This window comes from Panthera onca, chromosome C1 (genome assembly GCF_046562875.1).
Source record: "Panthera onca isolate mPanOnc1 chromosome C1, mPanOnc1 haplotype 2, whole genome shotgun sequence".
Classification (NCBI taxonomy): domain Eukaryota; kingdom Metazoa; phylum Chordata; class Mammalia; order Carnivora; family Felidae; genus Panthera; species Panthera onca.
This window is the reverse complement of record NC_138346.1, coordinates 119,460,081-119,471,934: the sequence shown is the minus strand read 5'-3', so window position 1 is coordinate 119,471,934 and position 11,854 is coordinate 119,460,081. Positions and strand designations below refer to the sequence as shown.

Sequence of the window (11,854 nt, the reverse complement as noted above, 5' to 3'; positions counted from 1 at the left end):
TGACTGTAACTGTAAACACCTGGATGCTTTGTTTGCTCAGAGCTGTGCCAAGTTTTTATGCACAACTCATCTGAACTCTCCCAACACCCTGATGAGGTAGGTTCTGATCCTAGCTGTGTTCCCTCTCGTGTGGTTCCAGGTGTTCATTTATAGCAGTGTTCTGCATACTGTAAAGTGCCGCGCCAGTGAGTTACCCTCTTCACCCGTGTTAACCAGTTACAGCCCACCTCAAGCTGGACTCAAGAAAAGGCTGTTCCTCAGGCTTTCAGTGGCACCGAATCTGTTTAATGGTGTCCACTAAAGGACAACTCCCGCAACGAATGCCACCCCTGGTTCTAACTCTAGAGGAGCTAGAAATGATGGTGAGTGGGACAACTTCCAAGGAAATGCCAGCTTCGTCCTCACCTGGGCAGATGTCAGACACCAGTTCCCTCGCCTCTGGGTCCCTTCCTAGAGCTGCATCCTGTGGGTTGGAGCCCATCTTTGGCTCTGGGTGGTCTTGTCTCTTGAGTGCATCCTGTGAATTAGAGCCCATTCCCGTTTCTTCTGGGTCCCGTTCCCTGTCTTCAGAGTTCTCAAAATCAGAGCCCATCCCCTCGTCTTCTGAGTCCTGGGCTTCACACACACCCTGTTTATCTTCTTGTTCCATCCGGGAAGAACAGGACAAGGGACGGGACCAGGGACCCCTGTTCCAGACAAAACACAGATAAAGGTCACGTCAGTCTGGCCTCCTGCCCTCACCATATCTGGCTTGGATTTCCATGAAAATCAGTGGCACAGTCCAAGAAAACGTGTAGAGTTCCATGCCCCAGATGGCAAATCTCTGCTCCACCTCTCATTTTAAGATGCACAGAACTGAGTGCAAAGGAGGCTGGTCTGGGTTGTGTAGGAACAGTGGCACTCTGAGGCTAACATGCCGACTCCCGCTGGATACAGGTTAATCTGCTTCCGTATCTGAAGTGGATTATTCTATCAACATGGCTTTTTAGCCTTCATGGTGGCTGCACCCAGTTTTCAGCTGAGAAAACATAAAGCTCAAAAAGAAGACCCTGTTAGCCTTAGACTAACTTCTAAGCAGGAAAACCTCATTAAACCAATGAGGACCTACCGCTCTCCTACGAGCAGTGAGTCAAGATAATTCAAGCTGTAGCAGGTCAGCTAGGGGTGGAGGCAGATGCAGGGACCCTCTATATTAGAAGCCATCTCTATAACCTCATTACATCTTTTGCCTTATATGATATACTTTAATTGTAGAAAGCCCTTAACAGGAACATGACCCTCACACAGTTGGTAACCCCTCTACAGAACAGGCCAACATGTGAACTGCAGGAAGAAAATGACATTGGATTCCTAAACCTTTTGTTAGACATCAGGTTTAAAGGCCCCTTGCCAAGACTGAGCAGTTGAGCCAAAACTAATGGGCTCCTGCCATCCATCACTCCTACAGCTCAGCTCAAGGCAGCAAAGATCTTGAACTGAGACTCTGAAGTGTCCAGCTCTTTCCATGCCTCAGCAGCATCTGAACTAGCAAGATGCTCTTTCCTTGGCTGGGAGCTTTTCCTGCCTCTATTGAGAGGACTTCCCCAAGGCAACCCTGGTTCTGTAGGCTCTTGCCAGCCTTACTCCAAGGCCCAAGGCAAGTCAGTTCACCTGTCTTAGTGTCTTAGTGTCCTCATCAGTGCAAGGAGGACAACGCTACTTAGCCTTTCTTCCAGGTAGGATGTCCAAAGGAAACATTAACAAAAGTGCTTTGGAAAACACTGTAGAGAGGAATTGATAACTCTTGAGTTTTTTACAAATTGATCCTCACGAGAATATACCTGTCATTTCTATTTTTAATATGAAATACACAGATTATTTCTCTTGAAGTCCTGATGCCGTTTCCAGCATACCTCAGACACAGGGGCACCACCATAATTTTGGCAGATTCGCTGCCCTAAGTAGCAAATTCTATCCTTTCTCAAAGGTGAGGATATATTCCCTAGATTAGAGTGAAAACTCATGCCTGTCCCTTAAACATCATAAGAAAACGGCTTTGTCTGAGGATGTTCAGTCAGCAGTGTCCAGGAATGTTGCTGAGCTCCTTTAGAATATATACAGTTCAAAATGCAGGTTCTGGGATGCCTGGGTGGCTCAGTTGAGCGTCTGACTCTTGATTTCAGCCCCCAGGGTTATGGGATTGAGCCCCACATCAGGCTCCCTGCTGAGCTGAAGCTTAGCATTTCACCTCTAAACCCTTTTAAAAAGGACACAAGACCTTCTGAGTAACCTCAGAGCAAACACAGAATGAGAGTACTTTCTGATTTGCGATTTCTCAGGAACCAAGAGATAATTCCTACCAGAGATACTAAGCAAAGAAACATAGTTTGTATAGATTTAAGCGGGAGAAAGGAAGAGAGGCAGAGGCTGAGTTCCCCAGATGGGGCTGGAATATAGAAGTTCACAGCTGCCACACTCAGAATGAAGAAAGTTCTGAGCTCCCGAAGGGAACATGCCTAGATCCTCATTTGCACCAGGACAGGGAAGATTAGGTGTGCTCTAAAAAGGGTGGGAAGCTCCTGGCACCTAGAGCGACACCACTCATGGTGCAATATCTACTCAGATTTATTTGCAAGTGCATGAATGTTAGAGCAGACCTGGAAATCTGCATGGATTCAGTTCCATTCATGCCCTCACATCATGGGGTCCCAGGCAGCCATCAAATAACAGAGAAGGCTATTTAGAAGTAAGGAAAAGCAGTCATGATATATTGTTAGGTGAAAACTAGCTGCTCTTTAAAAAAAAAAAACTCATTTATTAGTATATGCATACTAGTATATGTATATCTACACACACATATACAGGTTCAGAGAGGAAAACCAGAACATTATTTATTGAGCTGCTAATCAGCCATCTCTTGGCCACTTGTAAGGGTTGTGCATCATTTAATCTTAACCCAATGATGAAGGGTATGATCTTCAACTCCGGAGACAAAGATACAGGCACAGAAACTGTGACTAGCTCAAGGTCATATAAGTCATCGGGGGCACCACAGAGATTTGAGCCCCTCAGTAGAGAATTCCAGGGCCCATCTTCTTAGCCAGAAGCCTAGTGTGTCACTTGGGGTCACTCTTCCTTTTTGTGAACATCTGTATTTTCTACACTAAAGATACATTTTTTTTTATCAGCAAAAAAGCCAACTTTGTCTCTAATGTGACAAAACACATTAAAGGAAAGACTACAATTATTTTAAAAACCACAAAAAGACAAGGACAGAAGTTGTGTCTGTCTCCATCTAGAGAGGACTTCATCTTTAGACCCGTTATCTAAACACTGCGGTATAACTGAAGTGTCCATCAATAGTGCTGTAAGCACTTTTTGTTCCAACTCCTTTCCCATTCATTCTCAAAATAAAAGCTAGCAACGTGTTTTCTTGGGCAAGGCCAAGGGGTGGATAATGAATGGGTAGCAGGGCCCCGTGACAGATGTGCGGCTAGACTGCCCGAGGCTCAAATCCTCTCCTCTCCGTCCACTACTCTGCTAGTGCAAGTTACTTAACCTTGCTCATCCTCAGATTCTGCACCCGTAAGAACAAGCACGGTACCGCCTGGCCTGTTAGATTTGTTCCTTATATCCTATAAGATTTGTAAAAGCCGTAGGCATAGAGACATAATAAATGGTATAGTCTTATAAGCAGAGCTTCCTTTGGCCTGGCAACTAAAGGCTCTATTAATGAACAGCCCACCCTATGGACACGACCACCAGGGAGGGGCTAGCTGCTTGGGGGAGCAGGGGTGAGGGAAGAAGATTCAGTTCCATATTGGTTTGGGGATGTTAAGAAGGGATCCTGTATTCAGAATGTATAAGCAAGCTGAATGAGGTGCATGGCTCAGTAAACCCTGACTTCCACTGTGTGTAAGGGACAGCTTCCTCCCAGGCAGAAGAGTTAGAAGTTTAAGGGTAGGGTGGGGTGGGGGGAACCAAACAGGTAATGGTGGGAGCAGTCAGGCAGACAAGATTAATTCTGCATCTATTTCTGATCATTGCACTAGCAGCAATGGGGAAGAGCCCAGGTTTTTGGCCAGCACAGCCACTGTGCTGTGTGACTTTAAGTATCTGCCCCCTCTGGAGCCAGGCTGGGTCTGAATGTACCTGAGTCCTCTTCTAGCTTGCCATACGGTACACGGGAGAATTAATCCAACGAGGCACCCCTGTCAGCTTCGTTAGACATTTTCAGCTGCAGCCTGTTTCCTCAACTAGCACAGCAAGCGGTTAACTCCCCAAATGCCCACCCCCTCCCCCCACACCTTTCTCTTGGGTGCAGATCACTTCAGGATGGGATCAGTCAACTTGGCCAAGGCTGCTCAAATCCTAGCTTTTAGAACCTGCAATATTTTCATGTCCTCTACTCCTATCCCAAACCTCCCCACTCAAAAAAGGGTAATGTTCGTTACCCTATAAAGTCACTATGAAAATGCTCACGTGCCTTCCACACAAACTCGACCCCATTTCAAAGACTGATCACATCAATTTGAGGATAATGCTACAGAGTAGAAGTAAATGGGATAAAGGATGTTGGGAAGGAAGGAAAGGAGGGAAAGGAGGGAATGGGCTGGGGGAAGAGGAAGTGAGGCCAGTAGCACAGACAGAAATTAGAATTTACCCGGAGTTTACTGGCACATTTTCCCAGAGGCCCCCTCTGGGGCTCTATGCAAACCTAGCCCTCTCCAAAAGCAAGAGGCCCACCACTTCACAGAGTTGAGGGAACTTCCCGGGAGTGGGGAGGTGGGGGGCAGACAAGCGCACCCCTCTCCCTCACCTTCCTGAAAGATCAAGCACTGGCTGTCTTTCTCCAGGGCATCTGGCACGGATGGCACAGGGTCATGCCACTGCTGGCCAGGGCAGGTGGGGTGGAGCGGAGCGAGGTGCTCCCAGGCACCTGCGGTGAGACGTCTCCTGCTGGGCGATGCAGCTCATTTGACTCCAATAATCCCATGATCCCGCGAGGCAGACATGGAGGGTCACCCACCCTGTTCTATGTGTCAAGAATGCCGAGGCTCAGCAGATGAGCTCCAGGTGATGCAGCTCCTAGGTGGAGTAAGGACTCGGAATGGCCCCCTGCCTTGGGGGCACCCCAACGGGGGGGGGGGGGGGGGAGGAGGAGTGCTGGCAGGTGCTGAGCCCTGAGCCCCAGGAACCTGGGGGAGTGCGCGCGGCCCCCCAGGGGCCCTGGGCAGGCGGAGGGGGCTGGCCTGCGCACAGACCTCCCCCTCCCAGGTCCAGCGGGCGGGGGAGTCATGTGCCATGGCCATTGCCAGGTGGCCAGGGGCCAGGGCAGCGGGGCTGTCATGTCAGGGGAAGGAAGCGGCTGGGCGGAGGGCCAGGAGCGGCTCCCACTCTGCCTCCTCCAGGCTGCAGCGCCTTTCCCGTCCCCCAGTCCTCTGGAGGGTGCCTTCCTTACCTCCCCGTGGGCTGGCCGGCCTCCCCGCCTCCCCCACGGCGGTCCGGTCCGAGGCCTCCAGCCTTCACTTCCCACGCCCCCTGCACACCACTCGCTCCCTGGGGAGGGTTTCCATAGCAGAGGCAGGGCCAAGACACCCAGACGGGGGGAGAATGCTGGAAAAACAATCTGAAGTCTGCGGTCCAAAAGGCTGAACTCATGACCATAACTGGGGTCTAACCAGGGATTCCAGGGGGTTAATCATTTGTCAGTCCTCAGCACCAACTGAGTAAACAGTCAACTAGCACTAGCCTCTCAGGGGATATGGCCAGCAGGGTCCTGCCGCCTTGCGGGAGAGCCTGCGGTCAGCAAGAAGGCAAGGGCAAAGAAATCCACCCCACCACATTTGCACAGATGCCTCCGGTGATCTGGGACAAGGTGTCCGTATCCAAAGGGTGCAGCTGACTTCCCCAGTCACACACCCAGACTGCCCAACCCAAAACGCCAACCCTCCTGAGTGGCAGGCTGCCACATGAGGTGAACATTCATTTCCCACAGAAAGCCAGAAGATGACTGCAGCTAAGTACCAAGTACTGTCCAGACAGGAGAAGCTAAAATAACACGGTTTCCTCCTTGTGGTTACTGCTTTTTTTTTTTTTTTTTTTCTTTTAACCTGGAGGGGGAAGCCCGGGTTGAAAAAAAGAGAAAGGCTTAAACCAAGGCCACAGAGAAATCAATTCACAACCCCAGTGGTCAGAGCTAGTCTGAGACGCCTTCCAATCTCTTTAGTCAAGAATAGCATGAATGTCCTTGGGGTCAGGCATTTCCTGTCTGTTGGTTGTGCTGGGGCCCCTCAGTTTGGCCAGAGGGGCCTCAGCTTGTCACAGCTGTCAAGCCTTCACCAACACCCTACTCCTGCTGCAAAAAATAAGGATGACTGCAATTCAGAGACAGATTCTAAGTGCCCTCAAAATTAGACCATCCGCCATCAGACGAGAAGTCGCAAAAGGTAGATTCTCAGGCAGGCATTTACTCGTCCATGGTTTATGTTTAACCGATTCGAATGTCCTACCTGATGCACAGAGTATCCCCTCTGTTCATATTTTTCCTCCACTCTGCTTGGCATTGTACCACGACCACTACCTGGTACACAGCCTCAGCCTCTTTTCTTATCTTGCACTTGGTAAGTCCTCAGAACTGTCTTCAGATACCTTGTCAACAGCTGGCTCAAATGCTCCACACCTGTATTTCATGGAATCCTAGAGCTGGAAACCCCTTAGCTCAAACTCCTTTACAGACAGGAAAGTGAGGCTCAGAAAGGGAAACAGACGAGGTCAAAAATTGAAAGTTTGCTAGAAGGGTTATGGCCAGGAGAATCTCAATTTTTTCTGATGGCCTCTCCAATGACCTTCCCATCTCTTTAATAGAAAACACCACTTCAAATACAGCCAGCCAGATAAACCCAGGGCATATACTTACTTGTCCTCCCCCCACTCCGCCACCCCCACAACACCATTTGTCAGCATTCTCCAGAGAAACAAAACCAACAGGATGTGTATATAGAAAGAGAGTTACTATAAGGGATTGACCCATTTTGGAGACTAGTAAGTCCAAAATCTACAGGGTGGGTCAGCACACTGGAGATCCAGAAAAGATGATGCTACAGTTCCAGTCCAAAGGCACATCTGCTGGAGAAGTCCTCCTTACTCAGGGAAATCTGTTCAGGCCTTCAGCTGATTGGATGAGGCCCATCCATATTATGGAGGGCAATCTGCTTTACTCAAAATCTACCCATTTAAAGGTATAAGCCTTCAGGTTTGTTTGTTTGTTTGTTTGTTTTTTAATGTTTATTTTATTTTTGAGAGAGAGGTAGAGAGAGTGAGCAGGGGAGGGGCATAGAGAGAATGAGGCACAGAATCTGCAGCAGGTTCCAGGCTCTGAGCTGTCAGCACAGAGCCCGACATGGGGCTTGAACTCACAAACTGTGAGATCATGACCTGAGCCAAAATCAGATGCCTAACTAACTGAGCCACCCAGGCACTTGAAATCTACCAATTTAAATGTTAATCTCATCCCAAAATTCTGTCACAGAAACACTCAGAATGTTAGATCAAGTATCTGTGTACCTATTGGTTCAGCCAAGTTGATGCATAAAATTAATCGTAACACACGACAGCTTTAAAAAAAAGTCCACAATAATCCCATTGTAAGTCAAAATTCACCCATTAAAAACATGTTCTTTTTTATAAAAAATCATTCCTATATACAGATAGTTGAACAGGGTCTCTGGGTGTAGGCACCATACAGGACAGCAGGGAAGAATCAAAATTAATCTTAACCGAAGAGCTACACAGACACACACATATGTTTACAGGCACACACTCCCACTGCAGAGAGAGACGCAATTTAATAATCTGTTTCGCTGAAGGACGAGGGAGAAAGCAGACTTAGAAGGCACGGTGGGCGAATGTGGGCTGCGGAAATTGTTAACAAACAGCTTTGTTCTGGAGAGCTGATGCTGGAATCCTGGTTAAGGTTACCTGATGGGGCCAGGTGACTCCAGGAATTCTTTCCCCCCCCCCCCCCCCCGCAGATGATTCTGTGATCCTATTTCCACTGGAATGAACAGTCCTCAAGAGAATGCAGACAGCGAGAGAGGAGCACTGGGACCAAGGGGTTTGATGTATACATTCAATCACCCCAGTTTCCCACTTACAGATTCAACAGGAAAAACTGCTCTCCCCATTCTCTGCCCAAAATAACTGTTTGGCATTGCCGATGAAGATGGGCTGGCGTGTTCCAGCCCCATTCGTTTCAGCAGTGGGCAAGTGACACCACTGCATACAATTTGCCAAGGCGTCTTCCAACAGAGAAAGCAAGAAGAAAAATGTAGAGACGTCTCCTGATGCTTCAATTTTCCTGCCTAATTAAACTGCAAACTCTAGAGCTGCACGGTCTTCAGCACAGAGTGAGATGTTACATAGGCTGAAAAACATGTTTTTAAAAATCACATACTTGCATGACTCCTATTTCCTTAAAAATAACATTATCAGGGGCGCCTGGGTGGCTCAGTCAGTTGGGCATCCGACTTCGGCTCAGGTCATGATCTCGCGGTTCGTGGGTTCCAGCCCCGCATCAGACTCTGTGCCGACAGCTTGAAGCCTGAAGCCTGGAGCCTGCTTGGGATTCTGTGTCTCCCTCTCTCTCTGCCCCTCCCCCACTTGCGCTCTGTTCTCTTTCTCTCAAAAACAAATAAACATTAAAAAAATAAGAATAACATTGTCAGCAAAGCCCAGATCATAGGAACTATGGGAGACATATGATCCAGTTTCTTTACCAACAATGACAAAAATAGCAAGAATGATACGCAAGAAGGAAACCGCCAAGTCAAAAGACTTGAGATGTCTCAACCAACACCAGCGTTCAGACCTTACTTGAATCCCAAGTCAACTAAGGTACAGAAACAAATTATAACACAACTGGGAACTCATGAATGCTGATTACATATTTGATAGTAAGAAACTTACTTGTGTTTTTTTTTTTTTTAAGGTGTTGGTATTGGGAATAAATTTACAAAGAGCTCTTACAGCTTTAATATATTCATAATGGAGTATTTACAGGTGAAATGGTATGTCTGGAATTTGCTTCACTTGAAATGAAATGTCCAGGATACAGGGGAGTGGGCAGAGATGCAGAAAAAATAAGACGCCCTTTCAGTGATCACAGCTGACTGCTGAAGCAGAGAGGTATATGCGGTGTTATCACACTGCTCTACTTACTTTGTGTTTGCCAGGAAAGCTACTAATAAAAAGTTGTAAAATGGAAAACATACGTTTTGTTTCTGAAACGTAAGGCTGATTATATTCATTCAAACGCTGAACCGACTGTAATAAAAAAATCAGTGACTTCCACAAACGGATTAGCCTGCTTTTACGAAGTACACCAAATCGGGACTGATTACGATGCTCAATATTGAATAGAGCCCCTGAGAACTGGGGAGAGAGGCAGTAGGGGAGACACAAAAGGAACTTAACTTCGATGTTTTGAGCTTTTTATTTCTTCTTCTTATGATAGAATGGCTGTTCTACACAAAATAGCATCAGAAAACTGTTTCCACTTTCATCACCTATTATATTTCCAAGGAACTCAAAAAACAATCTTGCCATAGCTGGTGCTTATTGTTAGTTCAGCCACTTTACACCCAAGACCAAGGGGAGACAAACCTGACAGGGGACACGGTCCTGACAACTCGGCCAGAGGAATGCTTTATCCCCGGAAAAGCCAAAATGACAAAATGACACGAGCATCCAACAGACTGAGTATATTTATTGGTAACTGGTCGTCCCCAGAACGATCTTCTGAGGGGATGAAAAAGGTCAGGGTGCGTGTCGGTGAAAAGGAAGCTAATACACTCGTGACGTATGAAAATGTGATCTCCAGGAGATGAACCCTGGCAGGGACAGAATTACTTTACTAGCCCAAGCTGAGAACTGTTACATTTAGAGAGTGTCCTTCTCGGAGAAATGCCATGCAAATTTACTCACACCGTATCACAGAGAGAGCAGCTAGACGGTATTACGTTCCCACTTCAGGCTGGAAACCAAAAGCTCACAGACATTGTCCGCTTTAGCGAAGGGAACACAGAACTGGTCACAGGACACAGCTGTCATCCAGGAAGTGGTGCATTTGTCTCAACAAGGAGACTGTGGCATCCAAGCTCATTCACTGCTTCAATACCACAGTCCCCAAGCCAGTCGTGAGGCTCAGGGTTTCCTAATGTCCCCTTTACCTTCGGCCCCTAGCATTTCCTGGAGAGAACAGCATCCTCTACAAGCTTGGAAGCAGAATAATGGTATTTTTCTTGGGCGTGGGTTCTTAGCCTGAGAGCCTTCAGAGTCCATGAACTCCCTGCAGTCTTATGTGAATGTGTCTGTAGAAACTTTCTTCTGCTGAGAAGGCCCATGGCTTTCCCTTGGACTCTGAAAGAATTTATGGCAAACAAAACCAAACCCTGTTATAAACCACTACTACGGAGGACCCATAATACATTGCCTATCACAGTGTTTCAGAAGTCCACAGTAGTCTGGGGGAAGAGGTGTAAGAGCCCACTGCACCCCCACACGCCACGGGATGTTTTGGTGGGTTGGTGGAGAAGAGAAGGTGCTGACAGTAGATCCCAAATCAGGCGGCAGCACAGACACAAACGTCAGCTGATGACAGAGCAGAACGAGGCAGCCGGCAAGAGGAGAATCTGCTGGTCTCGTCCAGCACCATTTTACAGAAGCATAAGCCTTGGGACTCAGAAAGTTTAAGTGAATTACCCATGAGTGTACCAGTTAAGGGCAGACACGAGCTTCAATCACTGACATCGCAACTTTTGTTCCAATCCCCCTTCTATTCTACCCCACGCAGCCGACAGTGCTTGGCTGAAACACTCACACTGATGATCTGGGCCTCCCTGGATCTCACTTAGCTCACCTGCTTCTCGCTTCCTAATCACTTGTGTTACACGGCAGGTGCACTAAGAGGGACTTAAGTTGCTCTTCAAGACTCCAACACACTGCCTCTCTGGGATGTAGCTAATTTATACAAGTTTGACCCTGGGTTTATAGCTCCCATCAGCTGCTTACTTGGGCAGTGAGTCAAAGCACATTAATCAAGCCATTACCTACCCAGGACGCAAAATGCTTTGTTAGCTAATCCTCCTTTTCTCCAAGGAAAAAGAACTAAAAATCTGGCCAAAGTCGCCAACTCATTCCTAACAAATCTTCAAAGTGCTCACAGAGTCATCCTGCCTGGAAATAATAACTTGGAAATACCCAGGTGAAAAAAAAGGATTCTAGGAGGAACACAAAACTCTGCAGTATAAGGAATCCCGGCTCACACTTCATGGCGAGTAAAAAAGCGTTCCAGGCACGCTCATCCGACATGACCCATCACCACCAATACGGTTTCTTAGATTCACCCTCCTTCCTCTTACATCTTCTTGCTCCTGCTGTAATAGCTTGGCATGCTCTGTGTGGGAGACGATGCAGAAACAGACCAACCACAAGCTAAATTTTGCCGAAGAGACAATATCCACAGATGACGAGCCAGTAGCACGATTTTTTTTGGCTGAAAATGTCTTTAAAGGATCCCTCCTTTTACTGATGAGGAAAATGAGGACTAGGGAAAATAAGTGGCTTGTTTGAATTCACAAAGGTGGGGAGCTGGTGGTAGAAATGGGACCGCCCTCCAGGTTATGGGATTCCTTTCAAGCTCCATGTGCCCTGCAGTGCACTCCCCAGCCGGCTCAGTCGTATTTGCAGGGTGTGCTCTGGCTTTACCACACATCACGGATGCTACCTTCCTCCTATTTTTCCTGTTCTCTTCCAGACTCCTGCTAATTGCTTCTTTTCTATTTTGATTTTAATTATTTTTCCCTCAGACAGTGTT

General features: G+C 47.4%; 1 protein-coding gene across 2 annotated transcripts in view; it reads right to left on the bottom strand.

Annotated features, from left to right (window-relative positions):
* ZNF697 (zinc finger protein 697) overlaps nt 1–11,854 on the bottom strand; it is a 30,191-nt gene that overhangs the window by 5,716 nt on the left and 12,621 nt on the right. For both annotated transcript variants that reach the window (XM_060621593.3, XM_060621591.3), the window contains exon 2: nt 406–686. In XM_060621593.3, coding sequence (XP_060477576.2) covers nt 406–649 — 244 coding nt within the window. In that variant the 5' untranslated portion in view covers nt 650–686. The remainder of the gene's footprint in view (nt 1–405; nt 687–11,854) is intronic.